This window comes from Myxine glutinosa, chromosome 13 (genome assembly GCF_964187855.1).
Source record: "Myxine glutinosa chromosome 13, kmMyxGlut1.1, whole genome shotgun sequence".
In the NCBI taxonomy this organism is placed as follows: Eukaryota; Metazoa; Chordata; class Myxini; order Myxiniformes; family Myxinidae; genus Myxine; species Myxine glutinosa.
The window spans coordinates 40793569-40818403 of record NC_136273.1 but is presented as its reverse complement, the minus strand read 5'-3'; the positions used below and the strand labels follow the sequence as shown (position 1 = coordinate 40818403).

General features: G+C 44.4%; 1 protein-coding gene and 1 long non-coding RNA gene across 2 annotated transcripts in view; one reads left to right on the top strand and one right to left on the bottom strand.

Moving 5' to 3' along the window:
- The first annotated feature begins 6873 nt into the window (after positions 1 to 6873).
- Positions 6874 to 19518, top strand: MRPL23 (mitochondrial ribosomal protein L23). The gene is made up of 5 exons (XM_068134305.2): positions 6874 to 6956; positions 13739 to 13861; positions 14135 to 14217; positions 14342 to 14415; positions 18435 to 19518. Exons 1-5 carry the CDS (start codon positions 6940 to 6942, stop codon positions 18717 to 18719), a joined length of 582 nt encoding a protein of 193 aa, XP_067990406.2. The 5' UTR covers positions 6874 to 6939; the 3' UTR covers positions 18720 to 19518.
- LOC137438867 (uncharacterized) overlaps positions 19230 to 24835 on the bottom strand; it is a 137873-nt gene continuing 132267 nt past the window's right edge. Inside the window, exon 3 of the long non-coding RNA XR_010986807.2 lies at positions 19230 to 21079. This is a non-coding gene — a long non-coding RNA (uncharacterized LOC137438867). The remainder of the gene's footprint in view (positions 21080 to 24835) is intronic.

Genomic DNA, 24835 nt, shown 5'->3' with positions numbered 1-24835 from the left:
TGAAGCGAAGAGTCTCGTCTTGCGTAGAACCTGAGGTACTTGCAGCGGCAGGTGCAGAAGAAGGACGTCCACACCTCTTATGAAGATGCTGGGTGTCGCCATGTTCGCAGGCTTTCTGGTGGCGAACTCTAGCACGCTCCAGGTGAGCAGTGTTGCATGTAGATCCATAACATGCCCGGTGCCACTTTGCTTTATTGTTCCTCAAGTCAGTGGCAGTGAAACAGCTTAATCGTTCGCTGATCTGTTTGAAGTCGGCATCACCATATCGTGCCCTCTCCTGGATGAACTGGAGAAACTTTGCATATGAGCCCAGTGCTGGCTCAGTCACTAGTGCACCTTGGGGATCCTGGCACTGAATGCAAAGTGTGAAATCAGTTTCTTTCTTGGTTTTCTTGCTTTTTGGCTCCATCATAGCTCAGGGTCACGAATCTGGAACATACAAATAACAAATAACAATTAAGATAGATGTGCATTAAGTTAGATTTTGGACACTGGTTCGGCTGTGCCATAAAAACCTATTTTTATCCCTTGTAGGTTATTAAAGAAGGTTTCATTCAATTCTCTATCCCCAAAAATGTACAACTGGACACCAGAATCGAAACTCTAGGTCATTTAGAAGCCAAGATAATGGAATTTTACGTTTTCGACATCCGCCATTTTGAAAATCCAAAATGGCCGCCATAAAGAACTTGAAACAATTGGAGACATATTTTTTCTAGAACTTATATCTAAACAAGAATGTATCAATTGAATGCAGGTTTATTAGCAACAACGATGAACAATCAATCTGCAAGACAAAGAAAGCGATGGTAGATATTAGAATAAGATAATAGATACAGAATATGCAAATAACAATGTGCAGTATTACACAAGATGAGAACGCAATAGAGAACAGCACCATACAAGAGTTGTCTATCTCCCTTTCCCAAAAACGTTCAATTGTGACACAGAATAGAACGAAACTGGAGACCGAGAAAAAGGATCACATGAGTTTATAATTGATATTCTTCTGAATTGAATCGGGCTGGTGGTTTGATAATTCGCTTCGGGCGGCCCGTCACCACCCGATCAATCGTCGGAGTCCTCTGAGGGCAGTTCGTAATTTCCTGGTCCATTGTGGGAGTCTCCGGTGGGTGGTTCACTATCGCCCTGTCCGACGCCGGAGTCCCCTCCAGCTGGTCCATCATCACCCGAACCGTCAAGGGGGCAGAAATAGGCAGTGACCATGGAGGTGTGGCGGTGGTCTGCACATGTGGTTGGTTAGCGACTCTCGCGGGTGGTGTCATCGCGGTGGTGGAGCGGAGTGTCTGTGATGGTAAGCCCGGCGCAATGACATGTTGGGGTTCACCCTTCTGGGGAGTGGTAACAGGATTGAGACAGACTCTTGGAGCGGCGATGGGTTGGGTACCAGACATTAAGTATTTCGGTACGATTGGCATAACACTTGGCATAACGGTTGGCAGCATGCCACTTTTGCCAGTCGTAGTGGGAGTTGTCATGCTGAAAGGCGTAAAACGTCGCAGGAACTTACGATTCCGGAGAGTGATTCTTCCGGAGCCATCCACCTTGACAACGTATTGATCGAATTGTTTTACCTCAATCACGGTTCCGGTCCGGTCCCATTTTCGTGGTTCCAGGCCGGTCTGGTTCTGGATCCGGACATGGTCCCCGACGGCCAGTGGAGGTAGTTTTGTCGTGTGTTCAGAGAGTCTTTCGATCTCCCTGGCATGCCGAATGCGCAAAGCTTCCTCACGATTGTTGCGTGTTTCCCGCCAGGTGTCCGATGGCAAGTATCTGCCTGGGATGATGGGTATGAAGTCCTTGACTGGCCTCTTGAAGATGATCATGGCTGGAGACAACCTAGTGTCCTGATCCGGTGCATTCCGGTACTGGAGTATTGCACGTTGGAACCGATCAGTGTCTAGTTCACCATTGGAACCAGTGTTATCGGTGATCATTCTTTTCGATGTTTTGACTGCGATCTCGGCACGACAGTTGCTGTGTGGGAAGGCAGTGGATGACAACCGATGGTTAACGCCCCACCGACGCAAGAAGTCTTGGGTGTCATGTGCCGTGAATTCTGGCCCACAGTCAGATGCCAATTCGTCGGGGATACCATAAGTGGCGAAGTTCGACCGCAGACATTTCACTAGGCCTTGTGCCCCGCCAGTAGTTAGCTGAATGATTGGCCAATTAGAGTAACGATCAACGGTGACCAAATAACTCCGACCCTTGTGATGAAAGTAATCTGAACAAACGTACTGGAAAGGGTAGGCAGGTTCAGCTGAGGCTGTAGGTGGAGCACTTGGGTGCGATGGGGCCATCCGATTGCAGTGTGAGCAGCGATTGCGCATCTCATGAATCTGGGGAGTGATTCCAGGCCAAAAGATCGAGCTGCTGGCCCGGGTGGTCATAGCCGTGACTCCTTGGTGAGCAGCATGAAGATTCTCAAGGACAAGCTTCCGTAGCTTCGGTGGGATGATAATCCTCCCCTTGTAGACCACTATGCCATCAATAGTGTAGAGGTGTTCACGGAAGGGAAAGTATTCCAAAATGGCCACAGGGAAATCGTCCCGACTGGCAGGTAGACCCTGCTCAATAGAATTGAGTAACTGCAGCATCTGAGTGTCACTTGCTGTTTCGTCCCGAACATCGTCCCAAGTGACGGACCGCACAGAATCGAGTGTCTTGATGGCTGCCATAGAAATAGCCATTTCCATGCCAGAGTCGTCATCTGTGGTCCACAGCCCAGTCAAGGTGTGCTGTCTTAGTGTAGTCGATGTGGCCACATCCATAATGGAGGAAATGTCATCCACCAGTGGCAGTCGTTCCGATGGTCTGGCACCCGACGGATGTCGTGAAATCGCATCTGGTACGCAGTGTCGTTTTCCCGGGATGTGGATAATTCGGAAACGATATGCTAGGGTCCTTTCTTTCAAGTTGGCAAGCCGCGTGTTATGGATGTCCTCTAATCGTCTGTCACCAAGAAGCTTGATTAAGGGCTTGTGATCGACGGCAATAATCAGGTTCTTGCATCCCAACACAAAATACTTTACTTTTTCCAGGCTGTCCGCCACTGCTAGAGCTTCACCCTCTATCGGAGCATAGCGCGACTCCGCTGCATGGGTGAAGCGGCCTCCAGCAAGGGTGATTTTCCAGCCATCGGGGCAGCACTGTGGGGTTTCACCAGGGCATCTGCAGTGTTTTTGGAGGAGCCAGAAGCCAATCCCATCCTTCGACCAGTCAGTTGCGAGACATGTTGTCCGTTCCTTGTCAAAGATCCGGACCCCATTTGCGACTTCAGATATGATGAGTCGTTTTGATTCTTCGAATAGGGATTGTAGTGTTGCATCCCAGTAGAAGGGGGTGCATGGTTTTAGGAGGTCCCGAAAAGGTCGCATCCTCTCGGTCATGCTGAAGCAGTATGTTACCTGATTGACTAGCCCAAACCAGGAGCGAATGTCAGTAATTGTTTTTGGTGTGGGGAAGTCCTGTATCGCTTGGAGATACCTTTGGCATGGTCGTACACTGTCCATGGTGATCTCGAATCCAGCGAATTCGACCGTGTCCTGACCAAAATGGAATTTCGTCGGATTTTGCGTAATCCCATTACGGCCGCACAGGTCGAGCCAGTTGCATGTCTGAAAAAAGCTCTCTTCCAATGTGTCGCTCCACATGATGGTATCATCAATACATTTGGACTTGTTTTTGAAGTCCGATACGATTTCGTCAAATCGTCTGGAGTATCCATCACCTGAAGCGATGTAACCTTGGGGAGTGGTGCAGTAACGGTATCGGCCCCATGGTGTGATGAACGTTGTCAGATGGCGGTCACATTCTCTGATTGGAACGCTGTGATAGCCATTCCAGGCGTCTGTTACCGTCTTTTTGGTGTTATGTGGCACCGCCATTGCTTGATGGAAGGGTGACTGGGTGTGGTGGGTCTCACGTGTGCAGTGCGCATTCAGTGGTTGCAGATCAACTGTCCTCCGTGGGGTCCCATCCTTCTTTGGACAGACGACCATTCTGCTGCACCATGTCACTGGTTCACCAATTGGCACCGGTTCCAGAACCCCTAACCTGATGTCGCGATCGATACCAGCCTTGACTTCTGCCTGCCAGTGTAAGGGGACAGGCACTGGGGTGTGCACCGCTTTTGGTGTTGCCTCGGGGTCAACCATCAGTGTGAGAGGCGGACCTTCCATGTGGGGTAGTGGCTGGTGTTCGCAGACATTGAATGTGCTGCTTTTGTAGTACTCCAGTAGCCATTTCTCCAGCCTCTCTCGGTTCTCGTCAGTGGCCGGAAATGGGATAGATGTAGGCAGTGTAGGGGGAAGCGATCTTACCGGGCAGTTACAATTTGCATCGATAACTGCTGCCACTGCAGCACCAACTGTGTTGGATTCGCCAATGGTTGGGAAGCTACTAGACACGAGGCCTAGATCGACGCATGCTTCACGACTGAGATACATGTTCCGTGTGTCAGGTGAGATGTAGCAGATTTGTCGGGTTTCAATAATGTCGCCATTGGCTGTGCGACCAGACAGGTGTAGGAGCATGGCGCCGATAATCCGGACCCTTCCACTGTTAACAGCATTCATCTTCAGGTTGACAGGTAACAGGTCTTCATTACGCAGCCCGAGTTTGTGGAAAATATTAAGTCCTGTGAGGCAGCTTTGACAGCCAGTGTCGGCCATGGCCTGGAGCCTGGCCGATTTTGGTCGGGATGACAGTGGCTGGCCGAAATGGTCATAAGATTCCTTATCGATCCGTGCTATGAGTTTTATGTACGGCTGTGGTTGAGACTTCTTCTTGGTCCAGCCAGAGAGGTGGTCAAATATATGGTGGTCGAGGTGTAGTGGAGTTGACAAGGTGGCCATGGCCCTTTTAATTTGCGGCTTCCAAATGGCCGTTTCTCGTTCCGTGACAGAGCAGAGGAGATCGTGGACCTGGCTGCTTTCATCCACATCATGAGCATCCATTGATTTGTCCGTAGGTTTGTTGTCCGCCTTTTTCGTGCCTCCCCGGCAGACATGTGCAAAATGGCCGCGAGTGGCGCATTTACTGCATGTTTTCCCGTAGGCATTGCAGAATTGACGCCTTTGGTCGATGTTCGGCTGTTTGCCATGACCAGTTTTGCCGCAATAACTACAAATGGCCGCCTGCTTGTCGGTAGTGATCAGGGCTCTTTTGTTCTTCCAGTTTTTGTATTGGCTTGCGCCATGAGCGCCTTCACTATCGAGCAAGGCATTCTGGGAACGTTTCCCTGCTTCCTTGGCCTCGACGAAAATGAGAACTTCCTCCAAGCTCATGTTCTGATTTTGATCGCCGAGAATGTCCTGTTGTATATCTTGATCGGCGAGTCCCCGACATAGGACATCGCGAACCATGTCCTTGGTGTAGTTGACATCAGTAGGGGGATTGCATGAGCATACAACAGAAAACTTGCAGATCTCGGCTTGACCAGCCAGACGGGCTGCGTAGGTACGAATTGGTTCTTCTCGGTCCTGTCGCATGTTGTGGAGGTTTACGCGGGACACCATGGTATTCTCCTCTCGGACAGCAAGGGACCGAATGGCTTGTAGTATAGCTGCCTCGTCCTTGATTTCAATGCGTGGGTTGCTGCGGTGGAGGTCACGTCGTAGGTTATCATCACAACATTCAAGGAGTTGAACGCGAACATCATTGCCGATTATCTGGATCGCTGCCTTGTAACCATCCCATCTTCTGGTGAAATATTGCCAATCTTCGCTGGTACCGCCGGTTTGGATACGAGGACGGCTGACTTTGTCCGGTTTGGCTGGTGCAATGGACGTGTGAGTCATGGCGTGGATGGAGAGCTGGATAGCAGCAACGGCATTGTCAGTGCTGTCAGTAACGTAGACACAGCTCGGGAAGGGGCAGACTGCAGCAGGCATCTTCAGATGAGTTGATTGTTCATAAACAAGAATGTATCAATTGAATGCAGGTTTATTAGCAACAACGATGAACAATCAATCTGCAAGACAAAGAAAGCGATGGTAGATATTAGAATAAGATAATAGATACAGAATATGCAAATAACAATGTGCAGTATTACACAAGATGAGAACGCAATAGAGAACAGCACCATACAAGAGTTGTCTAATATCATCCCTAAAGACAGCCCAACCAGTGTCCAAAAATTAACAAGCAATTTCACCGGGCATTTCAATCTGCTACATTGGCCCCCCCACTATGAGGTAAATATGAATAAAAAATATGGATCGTCAAATATTTTGAGTTCGGCCATGTTCGTCCCACGCTCAATGGCCATGTCTCTGTAAAATATCAAGCACGTAAGCCTCTCCGTTTAGGAGTCTATCGGTAACATTACACACACACACACACACACACACACACACACACACACACACACACACACACACACACACACACACACACACACACTGTGTTTTATATATCGATATGTATAATATATATGTTGTATTTTTTTTTTTACCCTATACAGTAGCTCCGACACTACACTATATTGGTTAAAATTACAATTTTTTCGATTTTCAGATTGGATAATTCGGATCCCATATTCTTATTGTATTTATGAATAAAATTGCGTTTGAGTGATATCGAGTGATCGAGTCTTGAAAAATAAATGTTAATGATTATACCGGGCAGAATGTTATTGAAGAATCATTATCTCTTACATGTGATAACTCGCATAATATGCGAATTGTAAGGAAGAGGCTAAAGATATTTATGTAGAATGTGAAGTCCCTTTAAGCGGTGTATATCCCCACTTGCGATGTAATGGAGCTGATCTCAGGCTCTTCGAAGTTTTTTTTTCGCGTTCTAACTAGCCTATCGTTGCATTTTTAACATACTTGGTAAACTTTTGTTTCATAATCAAAGGCAACGTAAGAATTATCGGGAATTTCCACAGGGAGAGTTGGGTGTGAAAAGATGGCGCGTAAAGTGATGTGAGTTCTGCGTCTGTTAAACTTCGCTCGATAAGAGATTATTTCAACGTTCGCTCTCTAACCAATTCGTTTATTTATTCATAATCAAGTGATAGGAATGTTTGATTTGTAAGCATGCCTGTTGTTGATCTCATTCTCTGTGTACTTATACCTTTATTCACAGACTTGAGTGTTATATCTATTATCTCTGTCGAAGACAAATAGAATCTATTTTCAACGTTTGTCCTCAAAGATGTGAAATCTTAACCGATCGTCTGTAGTCAAGCCGAGTTGTTTTGCTCAGTATGTGGGGAAGACAGTTATGTGGTATATGTGGAACACATGGCCAGGACACGCAATGTGCATGTTTCGAGATGGACAAAAGGAAAGGACAGTACGTGAAATTAAGTCACTTCTACGTCATTCTGACGTCCCGTTTGTTTATGTTCATACAGTAGATCAACCGACCTTTTCGTTCCAAATTCACGTTCCATTCGTATGTATTTTGTAGACGTACTCACGTTCCAATTGTATGTACTGTATTGACATACTTGCATTGTCATTGTACGTACTTTATAGACGTACTCGTATTGTATAGACAGAACAGTACTTGAAAGAGGTGCTGTTTGAAAAAGATAACGTGTAATACTGGTTACCAGCAGATGGTGTTTGTAGCCTACATTAGCATATCATGTGCAGACAGACAAACAAATCTGCCCAAATGCAATGCCCTCGCCTCTGGTAAGGGTAACTAGAAAGTATCTCAAAATAAAAAAGCCCGTCCGTGTACTCGTATCCGGATCAAATCTTCACCAATATCCAATCAATTCGTCCTTGTCACACACCCAACCTGTCGACCAAATGCCATCCGAATCTGTCCGTAACTTTTTGACATATCCTCCTCACAAAGAGACAAACGGGGATAAAAATACAACCTCCGTCCACCTTCTGTGGCGGAGGTAAAGAAAAAAAGGACATTATAATACTTGGTGTTCTCCACATTCTCATAACTAGAACGGGCACTCGGTAGAGCGCATACCTTCGCCGCAGCTACTGTTCTGTACTTGGCATGGGAGTGTAGGGAACAGAACAGTGAACAGTTTGGTGCTGATTTCATGCAAATCGGATAAGAATTGACCGAGTTATGACAAAAAACGCACATTTTGCAAGGTCGTGACCCCCCTGACCTTTGACCCCCAACCGCTAACAAGGGTAATGTCTTCACTGGGTCATGTCGTATATCACAAGATCGGGCATTGAATTCTGAACATTTTGGCATTAGTTGCATGCCAATTGGATAAAAATTGACCGCGCTATGGTAAAAATACGATTTTGACCTTTTCGTGACCTTGACCTTGACCTTTGACCCGATTGCTCCCAAAATCTAATCAAATGTGTCCCGTATAATAACCAATCATCCCACCAAATTTCATGCAATTCGGTTGAATACTTTTTGAGTTATGCGAATAACATACACACACACACACACACAGACATCTATCTATAATTCCATTAATCTCTGTGTGTATGTGTGTGTGTATGTATGCGACAACGATTTCTCGACAACTACCGGTCCGATATACTTGAAACTTGCCAGGTATATTGCTGGGGACCCGAGGATGTGCCTTTTCAAGGTTTGAAATTAATCGGACAAGTACTTACCGAGCTATGGCGATTTAGCCGTTCGCCGTTCGCTTTGGCGTTGCGAATGGACCAAACCATTGCATGTAAATAGAGGGGGGGGTTCTGTGGTCGTTGCGAATGGACCAAACCATTCATGTAAATAGAGGGGGGGGGGTTCTGTGGTCGTTACTGCCACGTGGTTTCAAAGTTTTTTTTTGTTGTTGTTGTTTGCACGCATGTTTTTTTGCACCCACGTACGGGCACGCCCTAGGATGTTTACACACACACACCCCTACACAAAATTTTTTTTTTTTTTTTTTTTGGCAAGGAACGGGCACCCACGTACGGGCACGTCCTAGCTTATATATAGTACGGGCATGCCCTAGTACAAATAAATACACAGCGATCAAAACATAACCTTCCGCTTTTGCGAAGGTAATAAAGGTTTGTTGAAGATTTCATGACAAAAGTTGAAATGGTAAAACAATTATGGCCTGGACAGACAGACAAACACACACATACACACTTTGCTTACCCGAGCAGCAAAATCCATTGGTGGAGGTGATCAACTCAAACGTGTGTGAGAAATGAAGCAGCGAAGAGATTCACAGGGAAATTCTTCCTTAAATGGCCCCAATTACTGGCACATTGTGCCCAGGAAAGGGATTTGGCCCAAGTATTTTGCAAACCGGCTGGTGAGGGTTGACGTTCGACTGAAAGTGTCAGGTATTTGTAATTTGTTCAAGATGCGGGCAATAAGTCACCTACATTTGGTGAAAGACACCATGGGATCTTCAACATCCATCGACTAATGCCAGCAGATGGGATAGCCGGCTTTGAGGTGTGATGCCCGAGCTGCGAAGCACCTTGAGACGGTGTATAGATAAATAGTCTGATGGGGAGTCAAACCCAGACCAAATGACTCGGAGTTACGTATGCTATCTCCATGCCACCCCGTCAGACTAAACACATGGACTGGAGAGCAAAATATAAGGTTTAAATTTATTACCTTCGCAAAAGCGGAAGGTTATGTTTTGATCGCTGTGTATTTATTTGTATGTCTGTGTGTGTGTGTGTGTATGTTATTCGCATAACTCAAAAAGTATTCAACCGAATTGCATGAAATTTGGTGGGATGATTGGTTATTATACGGGACACATTTGATTAGATTTTGGGAGCAATCGGGTCAAAGGTCAAGGTCAAGGTCACGAAAAGGTCAAAATCGTATTTTTACCATAGCGCGGGCACCATAGCGCGGGCACATGACCCAGTGAAGACATTACCCTTGTTAGCGGTTGGGGGTCAAAGGTCAGGGGGGTCACGACCTTGCAAAATGTGCGTTTTTTGTCATAACTCGGTCAATTCTTATCCGATTTGCATGAAATCAGCACCAAACTGTTCACTGTTCTGTTCCCTACACTCCCATGCCAAGTACAGAACAGTAGCTGCGGCGAAGGTATGCGCTCTACCGAGTGCCCGTTCTAGTTAAGATTGAAATAATATTTGGCCACTCTGTGCTGGAAAGTTCAGGCAGGAAAAAAATGATAAACACCATTGATTGAACATTATTTTAATACTGATGAAGTGATGTCACATGGAACAACCGGAGAGCTCATAGAACACTTACCTCACGCTGTCTTAAGAAACAAGGTCTTGAGCGGCAAATTTGATTGAACATTTATTCTTGATTGAATATTTATATTTTGAATATTTATTATTTTTATTATTTATATTTTATTATTTATATTTTATTATTTTTATTTATTTATTTTTATTTATATTTATATTTATTTCACCATGATTTATTTCACCTCTCACCATGATTTATATGCATATTTATTTATATTTTTTTATTTTTATTTATATTTATATTATTTATATTATATTTTTATATTTAAAATATTTATTATTGATTGAACATGAATTTAAATTTATTAAGATTGAAATAATATTTGGCCACTCTGTGCAGGAAAGTTCAGGCAGGAAAAAAATGATAAACACCATTGATTGAACATTCTTTTAATACTGATGAAGTGATGTCACATGGAACAACAGTATGAACAACCGGAGAGCTCATAGAACACTTACCTCACGCTGTCTTAAGAAACAAGGTCTTGAGCGGCAAATTTGATTGAACATTTATTATTGATTGAATATTTATATTTTTTTGAATATTTATTATTTTTATTATTTTTATTTTATTATTTATATTTTATTATATTTATGATATTTATATTTATTTCACCATGATTTATTTCACCTCTCACCATGATTTATATTTATATTTATTTATATTTTATTATTTATATTTATATTTATATTATTTATATTATATTTTTATATTTAAAATATTTATTATTGATTGAACATGAATTTAAATTTATTAAGATTGAAATAATATTTGGCCACTCTGTGCAGGAAAGTTCAGGCAGGAAAAAAATGATAAACACCATTGATTGAACATTCTTTTAATACTGATGAAGTGATGTCACATGGAAGAACAGTATGAACAACTGGAGAGCTCATAGAACACTTACCTCACGCTGTCTTAAGAAACAAGGTCTTGAGCGGCAAATTTGATTGGATGTGATGACGTAAAATGCCGTAATATTTTGTCCGAGTATTGCGACTCGGCAGGTTTTTGAAAGTGCTAAAAAGGCGATTTGTGTTCGAGTGTTCAAATATATAATTAAATTTAAATAGAATTAAGATTTTAAAAGTTGTAGAAACAAAATTCCGCAAGTTTACCGCCGTTGATGTACCGTCTTTTACATCGCCAGGGCCTATTACTTTCCCATCGCAGACGGGTCAACTGCCAGGCAGGAAAACAAAGTTATCTCACACCTCTGCACATGCATGATTGGGCCAAATTCAGAGCCAAAATGTTGCTAAATTACAGTTTCGTTTTCCAATTCATGTTCCGATTTGTGTTCAAAATGCAACATTCAATTGAAATTACGTTGTTCCTAGATCATAAACTGACGTTTGTTGACAGAAGTGACTAAGTTGTTTAACCCCGTTTTGCGCTACACGTGCGCGGGTTACTGAATACCTCAATGTCAACGATCAATGATCTTTCTGGAAAATCCTCTTTATCTATGTGATGATGACTCCACCCTCTGCCATGACATCCTTTATCCTTCTTTCAGGCAGGCAGCAGCCTCTTCCCTCTCTTCAGACCTGGATGAAATCACAAACTGGTCAAACACCTGGATAATGTCTTTCAACCCTGACAAATCTCACACTTTCACTTTGTCTCTCTGAAAATACCCTCTGGTAAATCTTCCTGTCCACTTTCTTGATCCGCTTTACGATTCCTCTTAACTTTTGAGAAAGTTCAGTCATTCAAACTCCTGGGTTTCATTATCAGCCATGATCTCTCTTGGACAAACCTCGCTGTCAGCCACGATCTCTCTTGGACAAACCTCGCTGTCAGCCATGATCTCTCTTGGACAAACCTCACTGTCAGCCATGATCTCTCTTGGACAAACCTCACTGTCAGCCATGATCTCTCTTGGACAAACCTCACTGTCAGCCATGATCTCTCTTGGACAAACCTCACTGTCAGCCATGATCTCTCTTGGACAAGCCTCACTGTCAGCCACGATCTCTCTTGGACAAACCTCACTGTCAGCCACGATCTCTCTTGGACAAACCTCACTGTCAGCCACGATCTCTCTTGGACAAACCTCACTGTCAGCCACAATCTCTCTTGCACAAACCTCACTGTCAGCCATGATCTCTCTTGGACAAACCTCACTGTCAGCCACGATCTCTCTTGGACAAACCTCACTGTCAGCCACGATCTCTCTTGGACAAACCTCACTGGCAGCCATGATCTCTCTTGGACAAACCTCACTGTCAGCCACGATCTCTCTTGGACAAACCTCACTGTCAGCCACGATCTCTCTTGAACAAACCTCACTGTCAGCCACGATCTCTCTTGGACAAACCTCACTGTCAGCCACGATCTCTCTTTGACAAAGTCCTTGTCTCGCACCTTGCTCAGCTTGACGCCGTGGAAACCAAGGCTTTCAAGATAATTGGAATCTCCCACGATGAATCTGAGTCTAAGGGCCTATCACTTTCCAATCACAGACAGGTCGGTGGTCTCTACGTCTCCTACTGCCTCATTTCTGGTCTTGCACCCTCTGCTCTTGTCTTCTCTTGCTTTGTTCCCCCACTTCCCCCCCCCCCCCTCCTCAGGTTTCTGCAGGGCACATACGTCATACGGTCCACCATTAACCCCCAATTGGTGAAACTACCTAAATGCATGATCACCGCTTACCTCCACTCATTTATTCATCTTTTTCCCTGCCTGTGAAACCAACTTCCTCATTCTCTTCAATGTCGTTCTTCTTCAAAACAGCACTTCAACACAATATCAGGTCATCACAATATCCGACCCCCATCCAAACTCATGATCTTTTCGAACCACATAAACCCCCATCCAAAATTACAGTTTCTCCCTCCTAGGAGTTTGCTTCCGTTTCCATCTTTTCCACCCTTATCCCATTCCTCCCCACACCACTTGTTTATCCGTCTCCGTCGATTTTGTCCCTCGGCCCTGCTGTTGGTGTCCCCCCCCCCCCCCCCCCCTATTTCTGCTGTTCCTTCTGTTCTGTTGCATCCTGATCTGTTCAGTGTTCTTACTGTTCCACAAACCTTGACTCTGTATGGGAACAAACGTGTCACACAGGTTAACTTCGAATGGTTTCAAAAGCATTAAACTCGACCGTGTAACATAAACTATCCACCGGGACTGCCCGGGCTGGGGCCTGGTTAGCAACAGCCAATTAAACATCCCCATATGGCTCTTCGCACCCACAAAATCTCACTTTCTAGAGATGTAAATCATGCTAAACATGACAAAACATGGTGAATGAGTTGAGTGGGTGGCAAGAACAAGCCGATTCGATTTTGGTACAGGTGCACATGCAAATCCGGCCTATCAGTCGGATGCAAAACGTAAACTGTTTAGCCTGGCAGAGTTTGTGTTCTACTGAGTGCCGTTCTAGTTTATTCTTGTGTTTTCTCCTCCGCACATGTAACCTGACAATTTCACCTTCACTCTTGTCGCTCCTTTCCAATACATGTGCTGTATAAGTATTGTTTTTTTCATGAGCCTTTGTCCACATCTGCTCATGCTTAACTCGAGAGTCCTGTCACTCTTTCCCCAGATATCCATTATACCAGCTGGGTAACCCACAGCATCGTGTGTTTCGAACCAACTTCTGGTTGACGCTGGTGCGGCCTGGTGTGGAACAGCCTCCAGACATAGTCCAGTTTCGTGTTCCTCTCGAGTAAGGAAAGAAGGAAGGAAGGGGAATAATTTGTACGAGAGGTATAATAAATTTATAGAGATGTAAAGATTGAGCAATTTATCCATTTCATGCAAAAATTATTGTGAGTAGAATTGATGATTAATACTCAGGGCTACCTTTAAATGTAATCCTTTTCCTCCTTGGCCATGAGCTATTCACCACATTGCCATTAAAATGTCAATTTGGCCTTTGATTCTAATAAGATTTTAAAAAGAGGATGTGTAATTGTCATGCGTTCTTTCTTTCCTCCAGAATGACCAAATTCGATGTAAAAAATTACTTAAAAAGCATATACGAGGTACCGGTCGTTGCTGTGAGAACGAGGATACAACATGGTGAGAGAGAGGGACGACGTTCAAATGAACTGACATTAGAAATGGAGTGAACACTGCACCTCTGAAATGTCACTTCCCCTCTGAAATGTCACTTCCCCTCTCGTTTACCTCCACCGTGTTTCAGGAAGGAATTGCAAGAAGAATCATTTGAACCAGCGGGTGAAGCAACCGGACTACAAGGTGGCATACGTGCAGCTGGTAAGTTTACCCTCACCTCTCTCAACAATGCTTATTTTAAACTCTTAAGTCTAACTTGGTTTATCTTCCACTTTTCCTTGAACACATTTTTGTGACAAATGTACTTGCATTTTGCGGAAATGACTTGCATTCCTTTTTGGCAGAGATATGCAAATTTTTGCTAACCAGACTCGGTGGTGTAATGCTTCGAGCCGCTTCGAGTTCGAGTTTGAGAGGTCGGCAGTTCAAATCCTGGCTAAGTCATACGAAAGACTTTATAAACGGATCATTCTGCTTCCTTTCTTGCCATTCGGCATTTAAAAGGCTAAGAGTATGGATAATTCCCAAAGGTTGCATCCAGGGGGAGGAGGAAATTCCTTCTTGGGAAACGCCCTGCTGAATGCTGTGAAAAAGGCGGTGCCACTGTTGTGGCATCGCTGGTACACAGAGTGCTCCAGGAAATGTATTGCTTCCCCCAATGGTTACTGGCTGTTTGTCTTAACTCAAGTACTGTGCTATTTGGTGGTGTAATTTATATGATGGTTCATCCATGAGCCTTTGACCCTGTATAATAAAACCACAATGTCCGATGGATTCTAAAACGTGTTGCATGACAACTTGTAATCTCTCTATAATGCAAGCAATCTCTGTGTTTGTTTGTGTGTGTGTATGTCTGTGACCGCTGTTCCTCGACAACCACTGGTCCGATCTAAGTGAAACTTTCCAGGTATATTGCTGGGGACCTGAGGATGTGCCTTTTCACGGTTTGATATTAATCGGACAAGTGGTTACCAAGTTATGGCCATTTATTTAGCAAACACATACGTTTTTTGTTTGCACGTACGGCCACGCACGTGAACGAAGGAACAGCGAAGGAACGGCGAAGGACGAGAGCGAAGACCGAAGGAACGATGAAAGTTTTAATATTTTTTTTGCACGTACGGTCAAGCTACAGCGAAGGAACCGCGTGTGTGTTTGTTGTTCTCTTCTGTTTGTGCTTTTCCTTGCGATGAAATTGCAAAATGGCAAAATATGTTGGCGCTAATTGAAGAATTGGCCATTAAAACTAATTTGCGATTAATCGTAACTGCGATATGCGAACTTCCGGACAGTGAGGCCTTATTTTTGGTACGTACGATGTCCACGTACTTACCTCCCCGCACGTACGGGCACGCACTAGTATGTTTGAATACATCCCAAAAGATTCTCGAGAAAGTATATAGGTCAAATTGTGAGAATATCGTGGTCACCAGGACAGCTATGCAAAGTCCATTTTACAATCATTATGCTTATCTTGTACCGCATAGGAATGATAAATGATGAAATTGCAAAATGAACGAGGAAGCATCTGAAAATGCAAAGCCCATCTGTGTCCACCTTGTATTCAGACTTCTTCTTCCATATGCGAAACGTGACAAAAACAGCTCAAACAAATACAAAAAAATTGACGATTTTAGGCAATCTTGACCTTTTGATCTCAAAGGCAATATGCTTCAGTAACCCAATATGCAAACCCTGCTCAAATTTCAGGGCAATCAGATGAAAATTGACAATTTTATGCAACCTTGACCTTTGACCTTTTCTTAAAAAAAACCAAGCTTCTAGCTTTTATTGGTGAACCAATTCAGTGACACAATATGCAAATTATTAAAATTTCAGGTCAATTGCATGGAAATTGACGATTTTATGTGACGTTCACCTTTGACCTTTTGCCCAAATTATTAATTTGTCGTCTCCATATTCCCATAATAAAGCTTTGTTGAAATTTGATGGCAAAAGCACAAATGGTAAAAAAGTTATGGCCTGGACAACACACGCATACAGACATTCAGACCGACAGACACACAGAAGTGATTGCAAAACCCGTCTCCTGCTGCGTGGGGGACAGGCTGACTAGAACGGCACTCGGTAGAGCGCAAACCTCCACCAGGCTGAACAGTTTATGTTTGTATCCCACTGATAGGCCAGATCTGGTTTCGGACCTGAACCAAAATTGAATCGGCTTGTTTTTGCCGCCTAACCAACTCCACCAAGTTTCGTCCGAATCTATCCGTAACTTTGAGATATCCTGGTCACAGACAGACAGGGGTGAAAACATAACCTCTGTCCACATTCCTTGGTGGAGGTAAATATGAAAATTGTTTGGTTATATTTGAGTGGCATGAATGCATTAATCTGCTCATCCTCACTTTGTTTGCTTTTTACAGCATAATTTAATCTGTGCTGTGTTGTACTGAACGCCAAGCATGTGATGAGATAGCAGACAAAAATTGTTTTTGTCATTACCTCTGCCACCGAAGGTGTAGTCTGCCACCAACCCCTGTCTGTTTGTCTGTCTGTGAACAAGATATCTCACAAAGTTGTGGACAGATTTGGACGACATTTGGCAGAGAGGTTGGGTATGTGACAAGGACGATATGATTATATTTTGGTGAAGATCTGGATTCGGATCCGGCTAGTATAATTTTTTAAGTGATTCTTCACCATTGTAAGATCGGGCCAAAAATTACTATAGAGGATATCTCAAAAAGTTATGGTCAGATTTGGACAAAACTTGGTGTTTCGATTTTGGTGAAGATCTGAATATGGATTCGGATGTGCAATCTATGTTTTTTTGGTTTTTTTCTATGCAGCACCAGGCTCCACCAAGCCTGGTGTTGGCTTAGCGGTTAGGGTGCCGACTTGGGATCCTAGGATCCTGGGTTCGAATCCCGGTCGATCGCTGAATTAACGCCAGGGGGGTTGACTCAGCCTGTCATCCTTCCGAGGTCGGCAAATTGAGTACCAGCTTGCTGGGATGAATGATCCCGGTGTGTACCCCAGTTTAGAATAGGTACACCGTATCCCTGCGCATCGAAGAGCGTGACCAAGGGTTGGCGTCAGGAAGGGCATCCGGCCATAAAAACATTGCCTCAAACAGGGCACCATGATTGTCATGGGGCCCGCAAGGCTAACCCCTGCTCTAGCGGGGAAAAATGGCCTTAAAACGATCATTCATTCATTTATTCATTCATTCATTCATTCATATGTGCGAATTATTTAATTTTCGAAGTGATTCTCAACCATTGACAGATTGGGCGAAAAGCGATATATAACATGATATTTACAAAGGTTGTGGACGAGTTATGAATAAACTTGGTGGACGAGTTGGTTCGGTGACGAGAACAAGCCGATTCGATTTTGGTTCAGGTCCGAAACCAGATTCGGCCTATCGGTGGGATAGAAACCATAAACTGTTCAGCCTGGCGAAGGTATGTGCTCTACCGAGTGCCGTTCTAGTTACCTATGTTGTGATCTTGTGCACTGCTGAACATTTTCTGTGATTTACGCTGGAGTATGGGAGGCTTCTATGGTTTTTTTGGTTTTTTTTCTATGCAGCACCAGGCTGCAGGGTCGCATCATTGGCTGAGGGCGTGGCTATGTTACTGATGCAATGCTATCTCTGTAGGTTATGGTAGAAATTCGTTATTTGTTCATTTTGCCAGCGATAGGTCACCTACTCCTCATGAAGGACACCTTGGGGTCTTTAACGTCAAACAACGAATATTGGCAGATGGGACGCCTCGTTTAACGTTCATCAAAGGGACGGCACGCACATTGAATCCCCCTGCCTGTGAAACAGCAGGATGACAATTTGTAGCAAGGTGAAGATTCGAACCCAGGCAAGACAGCTGGAGGTGTGTGTGTGCATACCTATAGGCGAAGTATGAGTGTTACCTGCCAAAATGAGTCCACTGTATGAGCGATCCCTTCCTGAAATCACCGAGATAATTTTTGAAAAGGTAATTACAAAAGAACACATCTCTGAGCTGCTGGAGCACATGGGCAAAATACCAGACTTTCTCATTGAATCTATGTCGAAAGGGTGTTATTTTGTGGCCTTGATGTTACTCTGGGTACCCCCAGCCCATATGCAAATTTTTTTGTTGAAGTTTATAAACTATAAACAAGCCGACAAACAGACATGCTGTATTTTTTTGATAAATGAAGCGACGTTGAAATCTATTTTTCTCTTCACTTTCCTTATGATTTCTCCCCAGGCTCAAAACCAAACGTTTTCCTTTCCTGACATCTTCCCTGGAAAGTCGTTACCTCATGCCCTGGTGCCTCAGAAATCGAAGGTTAGAGGATCCATATGGAAAGAGCCAGAAAGCAAAGGAGTCAAGCCTGTGGAAAAGACTGCAGATACTGTGTCCACCGAACTGGATTCTATGCCAAGATCTGCAGAGGAGTTTAAGAAGCGGTACGACGACATCAACCAGAAAGAGCTTCGCGGTTTCAGAGATCCTTCCAGATATGGAGTTAACCCTTGGTGGGGACTTTGAGCAGAGGCTTGTATTTGTGGTGCTGGTGGGTGCACGACAAGTATTACGGGTATTAGCTCCGTTATGGCACGATTTACTAACATGGATAGGAACAGAGCATACAAAATGCATTTTACATGAAAAGGTACTGCAGGTACAATATTGGGCTCTTCCAAGACAAAAGGTTGAATCAAACTCGTTTTGTCAATTTCAATTCTGGCCAAAGTGCCAGCGATAACTCACCTGCTCTTTGTGAAATACATTGTAAGTTATTTGGTGTCCACTGAGCGGTACAGCAAGATGGGTCCTCCTGAATAGCGTCCGTCCGAGGGAGGGAGCACGCATTGATGCGTCGCCGTCCATAAAAAAAACACCAGGGTGGCAGTTTATAGCTAGGGCAATATTCCAAACCAAGACAGCTCGAAGGTGAGTTTGCATACCTCTCGGGCCTATGCCATCGTGCCAGCCGGATTTGGAACATATAGCTCATTATAAACATCATTGAATGATTCAAATCCACAACAAGTTAACTAATGTTGTTTGGCCTTTTTTTATTACATTGTTACATTGCAATGTCACAAATTATTATTTAAATTCACAATCCCTGGCTGTCCTTGATTTCGTTTGTGCCGAGCAGAATATCATCTGTATTCGAGTTTTCTTCAGACCATCAGTGCTATGTTGTATGAAATACCGTATTATTGTTTGTTAGAAATGTAATTATGACTGCGATGTGTATCCCGCACTCATCTAAGTCATTGATACATTTATGATTGTGACATTCTATCTCGCAAATGGATAATAAAATCTCATCAAATTATGTGAATGGGGACACGTTTCAGAATAAACACCGCAGATCAAACTTTCCACATTTATACACTGCCTGGTGGACTGTGCTTGCATTCTGCAAACAGATAAATAAATCAATTAAATGAAGAATGAATGAGTGAGCAGTATTAGCTCTATTTATGCACAGTCAAAACTCCACCCCTCTGCTGGCTGAGGGAGTGACCTGCCACATGCACAGTCCAAGCTCCGCCCCTCTCCTGGCTGAGGGAGTGACCTCCCACATGCACAGTCCAAGCTCCACCCCTCTCCTGGATGAGGGAGTGACCTGCCACATGCACAGTCCAAGCTCCACCCCTCTCCTGGCTGAGGGAGTGACCTACCACATGCACAGTCCAAGCTCCGCCCCTCTCCTGGCTGAGGGAGTGACCTGCCACATGCACAGTCCAAGCTCCGCCCCTCTCCTGGCTGAGGGAGTGACCTGCCACATGCACAGTCCAAGCTCCGCCCCTCTCCCAGCCAGAAAGTACTAAACATTTATATCAGTGGGTCAGTGATTGTAGAAAGAGCTTAATATATCTTATGATGTGATTAGTGAAAGAGCTTTGTGTATTTGATAAAGTGGATTGTACTTTCATTCCGCCAGCAGCTAAATAAATAGATTAAATCAAGAATGAGTGATCAGAATGAGGTCTTTGTTTAACAGTTGTGGGTCACATGACATGCCATTTTCTTTCCTGAAATCCCCTGCAGTGTCCATCTTGTTTATCCTGTGTACCCCACCCCAGCCCTCTCTCTCCCACAGATCTCCCGATGTCCCTGTTCTCTACTGTTGTTGTGGTTCCCTCTGTCTCTCCCTCTTGTCTCCCGCTCCCTTTATTAGATGTTCTATGTGTTAGCTCTTATACGAGCCTCGACTAAGTGTACAAAAAAAAAAAGAAGTCTTGTCATGTGATGCTCCTAGAGTAGTGTGATGCTGGAGTCGGCTTTGTTTACAGATATTCATGGACAGTTTTGTAATTATTTTTTTCTTCTGCGATCAATGCTTAGTTACTTAGGTATGCAAAATTTAAACTTTCTAGCCCACATAGAAAGTACTAAACATTTATATTCGTGGATGAATCTGTACTTGAGTAGTCAGAAAGAGCTTTATATATTTGAAGAATAATAAGCATTGCATCGAGAAAATTTAATTATCATTTTATGCATGGTCTCATTTTTAACGCCCCCACCTTTGGAAATCTGTCTAAATGTTCCCGATAAGCTTTTCGCTAGGTTGGAGCGGCTATCTGGGTGAGAAATGCCACGGCTCGACAACATCTCACACCTGCGTCCTGCAAACAAGCAGGAAGGGGTGGTCCTTCACCTACCAGACAAAACTCAGCCAATTGTGAGTGAGAGGGAAGGAGCACAACACGTCGTGGGTGACATAGCGGGCGTCGTCTTTAAAAGAGCCGGGCAGACATGAACGAGAACTCCAGGAGCAGTGAACCAAAGTGCAGGTGGAGATCTAGGCTGTGTCAGGACGGCTCAGGGCCATGCCTCCTGTCCCCCTCACCCAGGATTCGAAATGTCCTTGAAACTTCTTGAAATTCCTGGAAAAATGAAAAAGCATTACAGCACTGGAAAGTCCTGGAAAACTTGTCCAACCCTTGAAACTCATGGAAAAGCGCAGCCACTCCTCCACCCCCCAGTCGGAATGAACTCTGCCAGTCTCTTTAAGACTACGTTACCCGTTTTAACCTCCCTAGAGATTTTCCATTAAAGCCGTGCCGAAATGGTTTCACACACACAAAATCGGCAATGGAGGGTCACCACACTAAAGGTGTTCCAATGGAATAAGTTTATTATAAGAAGGCACATGATGATGAAAACGTTGAGGTCAAAAGGTCAAACTTCTAAAATCATCAATTTTTGTCTGAAATATCATCAATTTTCTTCCTATTAACTTAACCCTTTGAGTACAGATGACGTCCAGTGCCGCAGCCCGCGAAAAGGTTTTGTGTACGGATGACGTTACTACACGTCATCGACTATATAGTCAGGTTCACTGTTTTTTCGTTCAAAATTTTTGGAGATCAGCAAAACTATACATTTTTCGAATATTCGGAGCATGAGGAATCCAAAAATTAATGTTTACATTTGCGTAGACACCTTTGCGAAAATGACACTCAGGACAGTGATGAAGATCTGTAAAAGCATATTCCTGAACGGTATAGACCTCGTAGATCCTGTGTATAGGATTTGTAGTTCAATCTGATACTAACAAGGCTGCTTTCTTGCTTTATAAACCCATACCTATAACTTCAAAGGACATGCAATATAATGTACTATGTAATACAGTTATACCACAAATATAAAGACAATGGTTTCCAATTACCTTTGTTTGTTGCTTTTTTTTTTTCTTTTTTTTTCTTTTTTTTGTATACAAGATCGAGGCTCGTGAAAGAGCGAAATCCTTTTCTATAATCCTGAGCACTTGACCCATAAAACGTATTGTTTTATTGGATTTTATTGGATTCCTTGACCCATAAAATATAGGATTAGCATATTTAATTAAGTTTCTAGGATGACTAGAACCCGAGATAGCGCAAAATATGTATTTTATGGCGGCCATTTTGAAAATCCAAAATCTGTCTGTGCAAATGCCAACATTGATTTTCGGATTCTCCATGCTCTGATGATTCCAAACATGTACAGGTTTGCTAATCTCCTAAAATTTTGAACAAAATTACATTTGTTAACATAGTAAACCTGACTAATACCTATAAATAGATCGTCAGTACGTGGTTGCATTCCCGTACCAAAATGCCAAATTAATCCCGTACCGGGGGTATTTTTATCAAAAAAAATAATCCCGTACTCAAAGGGCTGAGGATTAAACAGCAATTGCATGTGCATTACTGAATTGGGAACCAACTATTTTTGGGCAAAGGGTCAAACTTATAAACTCATCAATTTTAATCTGAAAACTCATCAATTTTCATTCGATTGATCTGAGCTTTGATCAAGGTCATCAATTTTAATCTTAATGAAATAGGCAATTTGATGTATCCATGGCAACGTTTTTGGGGATGGCGTTTGGGGGGCTGGGGGGCTAGGTGTATTTTGTAAGTATCGTCAACGGCTTTCTTGTATTTGTTGTCTGTTTTCCCAAATCAAATTCAAACATCGTTTTATGAAGTGCACCCTCATTTTACGTGGGTTTGGTTCACAGACTTTATGCGGTTTCGACGTTGCATGTATAATCTATATATTGTTACGGACACGGCTAAAGATGTTGCTTGACCGAGCGGAATGGCCGCCGTGTTCGTACAGTTTACCCGATTCTTCCCCAACTCACCCGATTCCACTCGAACGTTGGCCAAATCGCGCTACGCTAAATCAATGATGGAAAAGACACAACGACTGGGATAGATGAAACGACGCAAGGGGTACAGTTCTCAAGACCTCCGGAGGAGGATATAATTAGTGGTGGAGAAAAGGGGTAGATTACAAGGTAATGAGGTAAAGACACAGAAGAGATGGGCACTTAGTTACAGTCTTATCTTATCCCCGACAGACCACAGACAAACGGAACAAGACTGACTTACACAGGGATTGATGGCAGGGAAGGACAGGCAGTCGATAGCACAAGGTGCACCTTGGCTCAGGGACAGGATAAAGCACGGTCCAGTCCAGAGATGCGGGGAGGTGTCACAGCGCTCGGAGGTGGCGTCCTTCTCTCTCCAAGCTCAGCGCGCATCTGACGTCACCTCCGTCTTCCTGCGCATGCTCAGCGGGGAGTCACACGCCCTCGGCTCGTTGGCTCCGCCCCAGATGGGACCGGTCCGCCGCTTCTATTGGGTGCGGGGGTTACCGGGTTCCGCCCTTGACGAGGAGCTGACAGCGAGCCCCTACTTGGTAACCCCGTCGAGCACATGCTCGATGGCGGCTCGTTGGAAAGGCCTGGTGCCCTCCCAACACCCCCGACCAACCAAGCCGGAGTGAGGACGCGCACTCCCCGCGCCGCCGCCGTTGCTGTTGTTGTTGTTGTTGCTGCTGAACCGTGAGGAAGAGCTGCGGGGAGGTATTGGGAGGTCCTAAACTTCCTAACGGTGCCATACAATCACATTCTGGTGCAACGAAGAGTCAGAATTAATGGAAACGAGTCCTTAACTGACATAGACTAAGAATAACTAGCAAGATGTCCTATAGTTGTCTACGTGAGATGCGGTGGACCTGGATGCGACATTTAATGGGGGAAATAGGGGGAGGTCGGGTCTACAGAGTGTTGTTTACAGAAAATGGGACTAGGGAATGGGGGATTGGGGATAGTTGGGAAGTATTGAGGAAATAGGGGAATATTTACAAGCGGATATGGATGGATCCAAATCCCATATCCGCAACATTGCACCCTTCTCTACCTCGGGGCGTACCGACCCGATAAATTTTTACCTACGTTAGTGTGGCACTCAGATGTAGTTCCCTCTACTATTAACTCAACCCTGAGTGCGACAGTTTTACAGATGTTCACAAATGAGTAAATATGTCCCCCTGCGACGTTGCACCCTTCTCCTAACAGAAACACACCCACAGGATAACCGAATCGCGGAAAGCATCCTCAAACTAAACATACAGCCGGTAGGGAGCATCATTTACACAAGACTACACTGATATTTACACTACGATCCAGGACCTGTTCTTTGAGGAACACATGCAGATGTTATGCATAGGGAGAGAGAGCACGCATGCCAGCATCGATACACCAACCCACGAGTGCCCTGTGGCCCTACGGCCTTTAATAATGTGCAGAGCACCCCTTCCAAGCACCAAAAGCACCACCCCATACACACAGTCAGCACCATCCGGTGCACCAATAAAGTGTTCAGTAACAATGCACAATTAAGTGTCCATGGTCACCGGTGGTGTCGCAGCCGGCCGATGTTCTGCCGCTGGTCTTGCCTTCATGGAGTGCACTTGGCCTTCTGGCTTCTTTAGAAATAAAGAAAGGCGCCAACCGCGTCTATTTCTAAATTGTGGCCGTCAGGGGGGCCAACTATAAGTGGTTCACCTGTATGGCATAGGTGCCACGTTGACCCAGAGGTCCATCAACGGGTGGTGCTTGCCCGCAAAAGAACTGCGGTCCATGGTTGGCGGCCACCAAAATTGCGGTCCATATGGTGTATCGATCCAGGCAGCAAGCAGCGGAAGTACAGGCCCACAACGGCAGAGCCAGCACCTCTCTCTCCTCTCTCTCTGCCCCAAAGCCAGATCCTCGGAGGTGGGAGACAAAATAAGACAAGTGAGCAAGGTGGTAAGGGCGCAAAAGTGCACGCAATACAAGGTAATGCACACTGGGGGCACATAGG

Coding starts and splice junctions, on each gene's coding strand:
- MRPL23 (XM_068134305.2), top strand. Junction 13,862..14,134: donor CAGTTTCGTGTTCCTCTCGA/GTAAGGAAAGAA, acceptor TCTTTCCTCCAG/AATGACCAAATTCGATGTAA. Junction 14,218..14,341: donor GAGAACGAGGATACAACATG/GTGAGAGAGAGG, acceptor ACCGTGTTTCAG/GAAGGAATTGCAAGAAGAAT.